This window comes from Dipodascopsis tothii (genome assembly GCF_038497935.1).
Source record: "Dipodascopsis tothii strain CBS 759.85 unplaced genomic scaffold V1510scaffold_18, whole genome shotgun sequence".
Taxonomy (NCBI): domain Eukaryota; kingdom Fungi; phylum Ascomycota; class Lipomycetes; order Lipomycetales; family Lipomycetaceae; genus Neoaidaea; species Neoaidaea tothii.
This window is the reverse complement of record NW_027118002.1, coordinates 136352-149714: the sequence shown is the minus strand read 5'-3', so window position 1 is coordinate 149714 and position 13363 is coordinate 136352. Positions and strand designations below refer to the sequence as shown.

General features: G+C 46.4%; 3 protein-coding genes across 3 annotated transcripts; 1 reads left to right on the top strand and 2 right to left on the bottom strand.

The window, feature by feature from the left end:
• Positions 1–115: 115 nt before the first annotated feature.
• On the bottom strand, positions 116–3723 carry V1510DRAFT_366197 (armadillo-type protein; the record flags this gene model as incomplete). The annotated part of the gene is made up of 9 exons (XM_066931251.1): positions 116–1006; positions 1045–1509; positions 1554–1823; positions 1861–2216; positions 2253–2584; positions 2637–2821; positions 2861–3318; positions 3459–3537; positions 3634–3723. 9 exons carry the CDS (start codon positions 3721–3723, stop codon positions 116–118), a joined length of 3126 nt encoding a protein of 1041 aa, XP_066788513.1.
• A 594-nt stretch (positions 3724–4317) lies between these two features.
• V1510DRAFT_426390 (NUC185 domain-containing protein) lies at positions 4318–8397 on the bottom strand (the record flags this gene model as incomplete). Its single annotated transcript, XM_066935156.1, has 10 exons — positions 4318–4821; positions 4855–5034; positions 5070–5282; positions 5316–5440; positions 5474–5582; positions 5618–6746; positions 6781–7016; positions 7051–7282; positions 7320–8144; positions 8201–8397. 10 exons carry the CDS (start codon positions 8395–8397, stop codon positions 4318–4320), a joined length of 3750 nt encoding a protein of 1249 aa, XP_066788512.1.
• An 877-nt stretch (positions 8398–9274) lies between these two features.
• On the top strand, positions 9275–13301 carry V1510DRAFT_366324 (uncharacterized protein; the record flags this gene model as incomplete). Its single annotated transcript, XM_066931259.1, has 9 exons — positions 9275–9985; positions 10021–10638; positions 10675–11253; positions 11288–11398; positions 11439–11582; positions 11618–11788; positions 11825–12406; positions 12446–12806; positions 12847–13301. 9 exons carry the CDS (start codon positions 9275–9277, stop codon positions 13299–13301), a joined length of 3732 nt encoding a protein of 1243 aa, XP_066788511.1.
• Between the last annotated feature and the right edge of the window lie 62 nt (positions 13302–13363).

Sequence of the window (13363 nt, the reverse complement as noted above, 5' to 3'; positions counted from 1 at the left end):
AATATCAGACGAGAATAAGCATGTTGCTCGATTTATGAGGGCTGTTTTGAGTCCCTTGGTCCCAATGCTAATCAAATCAAAAATTGAACTTTTGTTGCCCAAATCACGACGTCTCTTAGCTGGCAGCTGCAGAAGTGGCAGCCGCCGAGGCCTCGTCTTTGAAAGCCTGTTGAATCGACAGATCAATCAGGCCCCTTTCTTCATCAGTGAGCTCCTTTGTCAGCAGCTCGTTTCTAGCCGGCTGTTGCTGGAGAGCTCCTATGAAGTCGCGGAACGCAACGTAAACACTGACGTTGTCCAAAGGAGACTCATAAAGCGGTTCCTCCTCGAGTTCCTCGTAATCATCGTCGAAATCGAAACCACCACCCGATTTAGCTTCGAGCTTGCTAGCCTGCTTCTCTAGGTACTCAATGTACTCGTTAGTGATCGGTTCGTCCGCATCGTTCTCCTCTTCGGCTTCATCATTCCAGTCGCCAGTGTTGAAGTTATCGTCGCCAGCGTAAAAATCAACCTCATCGGCCTCAAACTTCTTCGACAGTTCTTCGCGCTTCTTGATTGCATCGGGGAGTGTTTTCAGGAACTGTAGAGTTCCGTGAAGAAGCTGGCCGAATCCAGGCTGAAGGCTCGCTGGAATCTGGTCATCAGGAAGAGACATAACGTTGATGATCGTCATGACAGAAAGCTTTTTGTCATGGACACGAGTCATGCTCTCGATCGACGTGAACCACAGGTTGAAGAAGTAACCGGTGTGGTTATTCTCTTCCAGGAAACGCAGTGCCAAAGGAGGGTTGCAATAGATGCAATTGATCACGACCTCGACCAGTCCCATGTAGTAGGCCTTGTTCTTGTCGACCTCGGCTTCATTCTGCAAGCGGCCGATGGCAACCGAAATGAGATACGGAATATAGTTATCGCAATGGCCCTTCAAATTGAGCAACAGAGTCTGCACCAGTCTGCAAGCGTCCGCGCGGTCCATCGCACCCAGTCTCTCGTCGTTGGTGAACACCTTAACAGTCAGAAGGGTGAAATCAGTACTAGACTTACAGTATTAATGATGTCCACTATGGCGGCAGGATAGTTAGGGTTGGCCTTCATCTGCTCAGAACCATAGATTATGTAGTTTTCCAGCGCAGGAAGGAGCTCATCGAGGTAGTCCATGGCAGTGGTCTTGAAGCTGTTGTGCAGGAGACCAAAGAGACTCCACAGGCTCTCAGTAATCCGCTTGAGGCAGAAGCTGCTCGAATCCACCAACTCAAAAACTTCACCGTACATGTCAGTCTGTTCGTTTTCAAGAACAGCTTTGACAACAGGAATGATAGCATGCTCGATACGGGCGACTACCTCCGGAGAACTGTCGAGGCTCAGAAGCAGAGTCTCCAACGTGTTCAGAATCCCCAGCGCGGCCAGGTTCTTGTCATCGCTGTAGTCAGCTGCCGACGCATCGTAAGAATTGGGATCGATGTTCTGCTTCTCAATAACCTCGCCAAGGGTCTGCAAAAACTGGTTGCGCTAATTCTGTAAGCTCCTGTATGTGCAATCAAACTATCACTTACCAGTTCTTCGGCCAACTCAACGGCGAACGGAATCAGCTGCTCCGAGAAGAGGTCGACGAAGTCCTCCATGACACCAAGAAGAGAGTCTATGTCGATCTTCTTAGTCAAACTCAGAAGCTTGGACATCATGCTGCGGATATCCGCAGAAATAGCGTTGCGGATAGATTCATGACGAACCAAAGGCTGTAGAGCCAAAGCCGCCTCCACCTGCACGGGCAGGTATTGGTCGTTAAGACAGTTCATGACACTTGTGAAGACAAAACTGACGTTCTGCGTTGTCAGTAAATCAAACAGATCTTCAACGTACGTTTGGATTCTGGTAGTCAAGCTCCGAGAAGCTGTTCAGAAGCTCACAGGCTCTCACACGGAGAAATCCAAATTCGCTTTGAAAATCCGGGAACACATATTGCACGAAGAAGTCTTCCATCATCCCTGCGACCGGGCTCTTTTTCCCAAGAATAATGTGCGAAAGGGAACCGATCATTCTCAGAGCACCCTCTTTCTGGCGGGCAGAGAGCTCGTCTTGTGGCTTGTTGTGCATCACGACAACCGAATTAATAAACGCAAGAATGTTTTTAAACGAAGACTTCCGTCTGCGCTCAGCCAGCGTGACCAAAAAACTAGCAGCTGCAATATCCGTCGTCGGACTATCCTCAAAGTAGTCTTTCAGTTAGCACATCAAGCTGATTTAATACTTACCGAGACGCTTATGGATATACTCCACGGGCTCCGAATCGAAAAGCTCAATATCCTCATCACTAATACACAGAAGTGGATAGATAACATGCGAAACGAGGCTATCAACATGAACTTTCAGGAGATCCCAAGTGACTTTAGTCTTCACGCATTCTTCAAAGTACTCAAGAATGCAATAGAGTGCCGGGCGTGAGAGCCAGAGGGTTTTTTGGACCCAAAGCTCGGTCTGGTGAAGGTAAGCCTTCATGATTTCAGTGGCGAAGTTCGCGACGAAGTTCTTCGAGAAGGCTTTGTACTCTTTCATACTGTCGGTCAAGGAAGAAGGATCTCCGTATCTAATGTACGTCAGTGATGTCCAGACAGACCAACTTCGAATTGTTTGCTTACCTAGAGAAGAGCTTGTTGAGATTCCGGTAAGCCCATTTCTTTGACTTCCACCAAGGATGAGCCTCCTTATCGTCTTCATCCTCAGGAAGCTGATCGGCAGGAATGGATTTACCTACTACTTGTAGCAGGAGAGTACCCCATGGAACCAGCGAAGACTGGTCCTGGAGACGAGGAGAGAGCTCCAACTGCAAATGTTAAAGTCATGGTAATACGTGAACACTTACTGCAATGACTGATCTGTAACACTTCATGATGAGATGCATCATTTCACCAGCCTTGGGGCTGTTCTCGTTAAGGAGTGAATTACCGACTTGTAGAGCCAAGGGAAACGCGACCTCAATAGGTCTATCCAGTGCGCTTCTGGCTTCACGACTCTTCCACCTGTAGGCCTTAGTGATTTCATTCAGGCAAGCCAGACCAGCATGAACGTATTCAATGTCTTGACTCTGAAGAAGCTGGGCGGTATGATCTAAGAAGGTGGGCCACTTTTCAGGGTAGTCATAGGTAATAACCTTGTTCAGGATTGCTACCATGTGAGGTTTCAGCTGCGCAGGGCAGTTGATGATGGCAGGGATGAGACGCTCGCGAAAAGCCGGCTTCTCTTCCTCCGCGATAGCCGCGGACTTGTTGAACTCCTCATACTCCCAATTTCTGATCACTTTGTTCTTCAAGTACACGGCGGCTGTTGTGTTAGTAAACGTCGAGTGGAACGGGGCACGCCAGTGCATGACCAAAAGAGTACTCTCCCAGGAAGTGCATCGTGTCACTCAATGATCCTTCCTTCTCAAGAAGAAAAATGTCGACTTTCGGTAGGTTACTTACCAGAGAGCTGAATGCTGCTTGTAGGCTGTGACAGAATGATATCTAAACACGTATTTATGAACCCCGGAAGCTGCGAGGCCTATTGTTGTGTTAGTCCTGAAACAACCGCCTTAAGAGAGTCTCCTCCACGTAAATTTCCGACGTGAAGAGAGATACGCGTAATCAAATGGCATACCTCCGTGAGTTGTAGCTCAGCTTGCAGTCGCACGTTAGGATTCGCATCGAGCGTCGCCGCGAAGCATTCGTCAAGAATTTTTCTGTCCATAGAACCGGCTTCCTCAAATTATATTCAAATACAATGTCGTTTCCACAATTATCAGTGTGGGATCGGAAGCCCTAGTTTCTGAGTTCTCCAGTCGTATTAAGTATAATATTTTGCGAGAAAATATCAACCGTTATACTCCTGGTAAAACTTGCACCTTCGTGTTAAGATTTTTTTTAAAGAATGGATGGTTCTGTCGACTTAAAGAGTCCCATTTCATAAGAAAAAATTATAATCTGCAAGAGGTACATTTGACTATTGATTATTTAGCGATGTAAGGGGGACAGCGATTACACTTTATGGCACAAAGTTCACAATTTGGGATATACACCTCGATATTTATATTTCTGACAACTGTAACCATAAAACTACTGCAGCAGGGAGCGCCTGAAGGACACACAGCGGTTATTAAGGTGATCTTCTCCTACCTGTGCGAAAATGTAAACAATCGGAAGTGCCAAATGCACGAAAGTCAATATTTACGTAGTTCGACGTAGCGGTACAGCTTAAAGGACGCCTAAGCAGCCACAATAGTGAGCTGGCTTGCCGATCACGTGGCAACTGTTGATTGCACTAGTATTTACATTGCACACCCGTTTACAGGTACAAGCTCGTGCAGAATATGATGTCGCGCTTGATCTTTTCCTGGCATTTCTCCATTTTGGTATGCAGCTTGAAATCTCCGATAATCCGGGCAGCGCTTTTGACTTGGCGACACACTTCGTCGAGCTGAGTAATGACGCGAACAATCGTTCCCTCTAGCACGTCGGTTAAGTTAGTTATATTGTTAAAAGGCATGCCCTTTGCCCATTCGTAGACAACTTCCATCAATCCGAAGTTTGGTTCCGAGTCAAAATTGGCGTCATCACTCGACAGCAGTAAGATCTGGTGACTTTCCTGCAAAGTATTTATTTTTTGGGCGATTTCATGGATACGTTCCTGGCCCTCCTTCAATTTGGCAGTAACCATTCCAGGCTCTGCATTGGTTTTTTCCCTGAAAACGAAAGCTGAGAGAAGAGCTGCGATCTCTTCTGGCTCGAAGTCTCCCAGTAAATTGTCCAGAATGATTTCTGTCAATATAAGCTCATAAGAGTTGTTGATCTGAAATCAGAGAGTGGTAGTGCCATAACTTACCTCGCATGCAACGCGTCCCTTCAACTCAACATTCTGGTTGGCATCGATAAATCCTAACTCCTTGAGAACTTCAATTCTTTGCTCATAGTCGGGTAGGAGTTCCAGATTCTGGTCTGAAAGAACCTCTTTAAGTTCTGTGATATTCTTTTTGAGCAGATACTCCTCGTGCACAGACGTGAACTGGAAGTCAGAAAGCATCATCAAGCAGAACTCACGTGTCTAAGAAAGCTCTTGCATTTCACGCATGTTGGACTCTTCAGTGTCTCGCGCACCTTCATTCGCTTTTCAAGGGCCTCGATGAATTTGAACGAGCGGATCTTGGACCAGTCTACCTCAGACCAAGTGGTGTAGTCAATTTTCATCAATGCGGCAGTCAGGGCTTTGACTGTGCGATGAGTGCCACGGAACAGCTCGTTGTCCTCTCCGAGCTAATTGTTAGATATACCAATAGTAAGACTCACGTTGACCTTCGTATTTGAGATATATTCTACTGCAGAAAATGGGACGGCAACTTCGGTAAGGACTCCGCGTGGTCTAATGGAACCTAGAAGACTTTGCACCTCGGGAACAAAAGGTATTATATCGTCTTATGTCAGTGTAATGCTATGATAACACATACTCGCTTGCTTTAAGTCCTGCTTTGAGTTCGTAGCCTTAAGGCAGTAGCCGCGGAATTCCTTGGTCTGAGTATTGATACCCACGAGCAAGCATATCGTACGTGCAGAATTCTTTACAGATTAGTATTATCCGAGCAAACTCTTACCTTCATCTGAATAATAGCCAGTCGGTTCTCAGATAAGAGTCTTCTGCCAACTGACGTGTCTGCCGCATTGACTATCATCTCCTCCATCAGAGATTGGCATTCAATGAGCGCATCGTGGCAGCTATCAAGATCGTTCTCGCAAATATCGCAGGGCTCTCTTTTGAAGTTTTTAAGATTTGCTTCAAATTCTTTGACCGTCATCTCGTGCTCAGGAATCATGCTCTGCGTTGCGTTCTCGCTGAACGATCTCTTGATCATTTCTTCGACTTTCAATGCTTCAACACGAAGTAGATTCAGAATCATGTTGTATGTCAATCTAAATTGACTTTGGAGTTTTGTAGGCGATCCCAGCATCATCTGCTCGAGGCTCGCTACATCAGGAGGTTGATCACCGGCGAACGTTATAATCACAGTACCAGTTGTGTCAAGACCACGTCGCCCAGCACGACCAGCCATTTGTGTATATTCGCCAGCTAAGAGGTTTCTGAACGATCTCCCGTCGTGCTTTCTGATGCCAGAAAACACGACCGTTTTTGTTGGCAGGTTAAGCCCCATGGCAAATGTCTCTGTAGCAAACAAAACTTTAACAAGCATTTTGGCAAACAAAATCTCAACTAGCTCTTTGACGATTGGAAGAAGGCCTCCGTGGTGGACTGCAACACCCCGTGAGAGTAGTTCTGTCATGCGTAGAATCTGGGGTAAGGTCTGGTCGTCTTTCTTCAAGCGGCTGATCGCTGATTTGATGAAAACGTGTATCTGCGATTTCTCGGAAGCGGTGCAGAAATCGAGACTCGATAGCGAATCCGCATACTCTTCGCAGCGCTTCTTTGAGAAAACGAAAATAACGACAGGCTGTAGGTTTTGTTTTTTTAAGTACTGCACGAGGTGAAGCCAGATGTTGCGGTCAAACATGTTATTATTTCTGAAATTTCCGCGGTTACCAGATCCGCCTCGACCACCACGGTTAGATGGACCTCCTCTTATTAGAGCACCACCTCTCTGATTACCACCACGGCCACCTCGCTGTAACTGGCCACCGCGACCGGCTGCCGCTCCGCCGCGTCCGGACTTCTGGACTGCGGATTGATCTGGTTTTTCAGGGTTGAGAGCTTTCACCGCATCAGACCATCTAATTTATCAGTACAATCAATGCATTTGCGTACCCTTTCATGAGAAACTTCTTTTTCTCGTCGACAATTTTGAAGGTCTTGTTCTTCGCCCACAAGAAGTGCTCAAGAGGAACTGGTCGCTTGGGTGTTGAAATGACATATATATCCTTCTTTTTAGTTCTACCAACCCAGCTGGCAAATTCATAAGTATTCGGGACGGTGGCGGACAGCAAAATCAACTTTACATGATCAGGAAGCATGATTATAACCTCCTCCCATACCACGCCTCGCTATACCAGTTAGATCAAGCTGTATTTTCCTCACCTCAAGATCGTTGACATAGTGGACCTCATCGAAAATCACAAATTCGACATCTCGAATGATATCCGCGCCGCGGTAGAGCATGCTGCGAAGAATCTCCGTGGTCATAATAAGACATGACGCCTCTGGATTTATCTGAACATCACCGGTGAGGATTCCTACGTCTTCAAAGACATGCCGAAAATCTCTGAATTTCTGGTTACTCAACGCCTTGATAGGTGAAGTGTAAATAGCTCTGCTTGTTAGGCTTGGTCGTTCACACCAATACTGACTTCGTCATGTTCCGCTCTGCCATTGCGATAGCATACTCAGCAACGACAGTTTTTCCTGCTGACGTATGGGCAGCAACAAATACGGAGTCTCCCTGTTCCAGATGATAAACAGCTTCCTTCTGAAAAGTGTCGAGCTCGAAGGGCCATTCGCGGGCCATTTTTGGTACCAGTTCGTTGAAATTGGTTATCTCGGTGTTCACGTCAACAACATGAGCCCAGTCGCGTCGGTTTCGAAGATCTGCGCCTTTATTGAACTGAGCAGAGAATAGCGGATTGATCGTCTCCGTGGGCAGCAGATCGTCTATACCTTCTGCATCTGCCGTCTGGCCCGAGGTAGCAATTTCATTCACCGGCTCGACTGGTTTAGCCGCAGCTGATAACTCCACTCCTTCAGCCTCGATGTCTTCCTCTTCTGTAGTCAATAGGCTCGACGCAACTTCTATGTCGTCTGCTTTTGTCTGGGTTGCGATCGCCAAGCCACGAGTCAGGCCGGGTGCAAGGTTGAAAAGGCCGTTCTCGTCTTTGCGAAAAAATCCAGAGTTATAAGAATCTATGCCCGCAGGAGCAGCATCCATCCCGCCTGGCGCGAAAGGCATAAAGCCGGACCTACCGAGCACAAATGTAGATTTGCCAGCCGGTTGCCGTGTGAACGAGCTCGATGATTTCGCATTAAGAACAGTAGAAGAGCTCGGCGTCGTGTACTCTTCGTAGCCTGAGATAGTTCCCTCGATACCTGAGCGGACCAGCTTGATCGAACTTCGCGTCGCGCTCGCAGGCGTATCATATAAATCGGAATAAAGTGGTGCGGGTTCGATAGAAGGGGGTCTAATTTGTCAGTCTGTCCTTACTCAATAGATCGCCACGGGCTTTGCATAACTCACTGCTGAAAGATGTCGAGCCAGTCCTTCTTGAAGATCGGTGATGGCTTCAGGAATCGCTCAACGAGCTCGTTCAGGCGATCTTCCTGCGAGATCTCACTTGGTCTTCCAAGCTGAGGTTGGTCGTTCTCCCGCGGCTTGGTCTCTAAAGGATCCCGTAGAAGACCAGCCATCTTTTGACGAATGGTCAGATGCGCCATTTTGTTTCTCGGCGGCGAATGTCGTCGCCTATGTACGACTTTGATGCGTGGTGAATTAAATATAAGCGTTCGGGATTATTTAGTTTTAAGGTTTTCACAACGTTAAGGCCCGCCCTGCTCTAAGAGGAGACGTGTAGCATCGTACAAAAGCAACATGTCTACCTCCTGTACACCTTTAGGATCTCCAATCATCTCGTGCAAGGGATTCGGAAAACGTACCCCTCGTATGGACTGTATGAGAGTGAAAACAGGATATCTTCGCCGCGAAATAGAATACTTAGTAGAGTATTTCAGTTCTCCTTTGGCAGTAGAAGCATGTTATCAAGAGACTCCATAATATCTATCATGTAGACGACTTAAACGATGGTTTCTGTATGAAGTCGGGTATGAATTGCCCCCATGTCGCGCCCTCAGGTCATCTGGCATATAAACATTCACACTACGACCAGATACTGGGCGCACATAGTAGCACAGCAGTAGCTCTGTGACTACATTGAGAGCACCCTATGACGCCAAATGGTGTTCTCGCGAACTAGAAATATCATATTGCCTAAAAATCTGTGAATGCGTGTTATGCAGCAGTAGCCTACGGCCGCATGTCAGTGTAGACTGTTTGTCCCACCTGAGTTTAGAAGTTAGGTTAAGCCGCACCATAACAACGACGCGAGGAGTAAAAATACCTTATCGACCAAGTTTGTGTACTTTGGTTGCAACAAAGAATCGCGGGCATTATTACTCGGTCACCGGACAGCCTTGATCCTCAAACTCTCATAAATTTACAGGGCGATATATCTTCATCCTCAAGCAGATTCTCGCAGCTTTATAAATACGAGTTGTATCGAAAGTACAGCGGTCGTCTAGGCGCGGTGTCTATAACATGTCGTCTGGTCAACGGCGACCTCTTGGCAGCGGAAGAACCCGCAAGCCAGTGCAGCGAGTGGTGACGAATGATCAGGCATACCAATTTGCTGTCCGCATTGCCTACTTGACATATCTCACTGCACCGAAAACCCTGAATGTGATCCCGCAGAATGTCACTCGACCTACAGAAACGCCAGCTCGTCATGGCCGGAGAGGCAGCGTCTTCCTGTCGGGCTCCTCCAATCCGACTGGTGATGTCCTGCCTTCGAATTTCCTTAAGTTTATGCGAAAGGAATTCAGTCAGTCCTCCTTCCGTAACATGTCATTGAGCAACAACGTGTATGCAGCCTTCACAAATTTCTCCTCCAGAGTATCTTCGAGGGAAGTGAAAGATCAACTTCGTTCGGACAAGCGTATTGAAGAAGTCATAATACTGTTCACAACTTGCACCAAATCGACTCTTCCGCAACCCGCTAGTCCTGACATTTTAATTGAATGTAATCTGGCATTTGTCAGATTCGTCAGAGACTGCTTTCTTCGCGGAGGATATTCAGACAAGCTGCCACAACAACTCGAAGCCTTGCAAAACATGGAAAAGAGCTTGGCCGCTTCAGCCGCGAAACTTGCAGACATTCCATTTGTCAAACTGCTTGCTGCTCTATTCGAATTGCCAGAGAAAACAGTTTACAATGACGTTATGGCTGTCGGAAATAAACTCTCCGAGAAGGTATGATACATGACGAAATACCATACTAATAACAGGACTACGTCAATGATTTAAAAAAATTGTCAATAATCATGGTACAGGATTCCAAAAAGAAGAGCGAGTTTTCGTCCGAAGAAGCATACAACACATGGCGGGAACAGGAGAAGGCGACGATGAATCAACTCATGCTGAGCATGGTTATCAATTCCAAGTCAACAGCCCGTAACGACTCCGATGCTAAAGACATTTACCGCATTAATGCGGGCCTTACTGGCCCGTCAGATGCAGAATCAAACGAGGTACATTATAACTTCATACCTCCGGACGTACGTGCCTACTACAGACATCTTCTTCGGCTCTGTCTTGAGCGTGATCTACTTACAGTAGAGGGGAAACTGAAATCAGATCCGTCAATTTCTGATCCGTTCGGTGACAAGTATATCCAGGTACTTTCTTCTGAGTCACGCGACTTTTTGAGTACCCTCTACTTCAGATGGAGGGTTATGAGCTCCACCCGAGATGTCCTGCTCCTGGATATTGCCAAAGAGATGTTTTCGGTTGGCACGATGAGCCTGGAAATGCTAGGAAATATTTTTCGCCTGGTCAACGCCCAGCCATCAGCCTCTGCAAACCAATCGCATGGACGAGGTCGTAGTCTTTGGACATTGGAAGACGTGAGTATGCTCGTTTAGCTCTTGCTAACTTCAAAGAAATCAATTTATATGGCCGGCCTCAAAAATTTACATACGTCATTGATGCGTATTATTTTTGAGAGCGTGTCCCTGGTATTTGAACGCGAGCCTCCCTTCATACTTGTGACGATTGCATTTATCGAGAAGTATATATGTCTGGACGAGCTCTTTCATGACAACACTTTAGAGTTCGAAGAGAATATGAGAATGCTGCGCACTCAACTCAAACGAGTAACACAAGAAAAATTCAATGAAACACTGGACGACGTTTTAGAAAGTGGCGAGCAGCCTGATCCTTTGCAGATTATTCAGCTGGCGGACCGAACGGTTGCGATAATGAAACGAACTACCAAGAGATACACATTGGCTGACTTTTTCTTTAACGTTGATATATCGCGTTGGGCAGAAAAGCTTCAAGTTGCAAGTTGGGTGGCAGAATACATGTGCGTCATGGTTGGAACCTGTTCAAGAGATATGTTTTCCAGAATAGTCCAACACTGGAAAGCGGAAGGCCTTGTTATTGGTTATGATGACCTCGCGGCAATATATGCACGGCTTTGTGAAATCAGGGACATTTACAAACAAATCTCTCGGTATGTGAATCGAAGAAAGTCTCTTAACATATAGTGAGCCCTTCCCGTTTCAGTTGGAAGACGAATTTTTCCCGTATTTCTTCGATTGGCTCGAAAAAAACCTTAACACATCCGCTAATTGGGTGGATAATTGCATCACAAAGGATCAGGTAAATTTTTGTGGAAAAAATGGGGGTGCTGACGTATAAGTTTGTTCCGTTAAGTGATGAGCTACGGCACAGCGTATCGGTCACCGACTTATTCTCTTCGTTTCACCAACAGCTAGGGTTGATCAAGAATCTGAACTGGGAGAACCAGTACCACATCGCAAAGTTCTATACAGTCGTTTTAAGGGTGAGTTATTTCAATGTAACCACTAATACGGAAAGACTATATCAGCCTCACTGAAACTGTTTCTCGGAAGATTGCTTGATTTTTTTAGATCAGAGCTCAAAGAAGAGGCCGAAGAAGAGCGAGAAGAGAATTGGCTTACGATCACCCGGAAGACTATGAACAACAGTGGCAAAAGACAGTTCCAACCTTACACCTTTCTTCCGGAGGTTCGTACCGTTTAGCGATGTTGCTGACTGTTTTAGACTTGCGTGAAACTAAACAATGTGGAGTTCATCAAAAATCAACTTGACAAACTAGAAGCACTTATAGACTCTGAAAGTCAGGCTGCCATTATTGCATCTCAAGAGAGAGGATCAAACAGTCAAAAAGTCACCAGCTACATATTTACTATCGAAATTGTCGAAGCGGAAGGAATTAAAGCTCGAGACTCTCATGAAGAGAGTCGTCCCTACGTCGAGATCATAGACCAGACGCTGAGAAAGCGCATCATCAAAACGTCTACAAAGTATAAGACGCTCAATCCTCGCTGGTGCGAGACATTCGAGTACAATGTGGGTAGTAGTTCCACATTGGTGGCTAGAATATGGAACGAAGATAAGATTGGAAAACACGATGAATGTGGCATGTGCTCAATTAGATTGGATCCTCATCAATACCGGGATTTTGTGCCCAAGGAGACCTGGATTGATCTACGTCCGCAAGGACGACTGAAGCTTGTCATCAGCATGGAAGGCGAGAAGGACGACATTCAATTCCACTTTGGGAAAGCTTTCAAAGAAATCAAGAAAACGGAAGATTCTATGGTGCACGCAATCGTGGCAAAGGTATGGAATGCACTCAATGGACGTTTGTTGACAATACAGCTATCGATGGTGATAAACTATTTTCTATCGCTCGAGACCATAAAATCTATCGATGGTAGCCCGAACAGACTCAATAAAACCATGAACAACTGGCTGGGTACACTCAATGCTTCTTCGGTCACACCAGAGGAAGCGGAGGATGCAATTAACCCTCTCTTTGAGTACTTGAATGCCAACTTTGCCACACTGGCTCTAACATTGACGGACACAATGAAACTGTCGGTCATGACAGAAACATGGAAGGTAGTGCTGACTACTTTGGATCTCTTACTTTTGCCTCCATTGTCCGATCGCCCGACTAAGCAGAAACCGCTGTCGTCTGTCCAGGTCGATATAGTGCTCATTTGGTTCAGCGTAAGTGGTTTGCTGACAGCTCGACTGACCAATTAAGGCCCTTCAAGTATTTTTTCACAATGACGGTGCTGGTCCCCCTATGGAGACCCTGGTTTCCGCAGAGCATTTTCAAGATATCAAACAGATGAAAAATTATTACAATTTATCCGTTGAGGATCTGGAAAGCATATACAACGATATGTCCGTGGCAAATTATGAACGGATGCAGGCGAAAGAGAACTTGCCCATGCCCCACTTGATGATCAGGGCAAAGTCCATCATGGCGCACCGAAATCTAGGAACCATTCGCGCTCAAGCCAAACGTCTACGCCAAGCACGACAAGAAGCGAACACGGAGGATATCATCCTTCGACTGCTCAGACTACACGGACAAGAGCGCTTTCTTTCCCGCGTCTTCGAACAGCGGAAGAAACTGGCTGAAGAAATGACAATGCGCAGCATGCTGAGAAACATGAACAAAGGATTCAACCGCATGAGTTTCATACCACCCTACAAACCGTGATGATTCTTAAGCGATCGGTTTTGTTAATGAGTGGCGCGGAGTTCGCAGGCTGAACCGCCAGC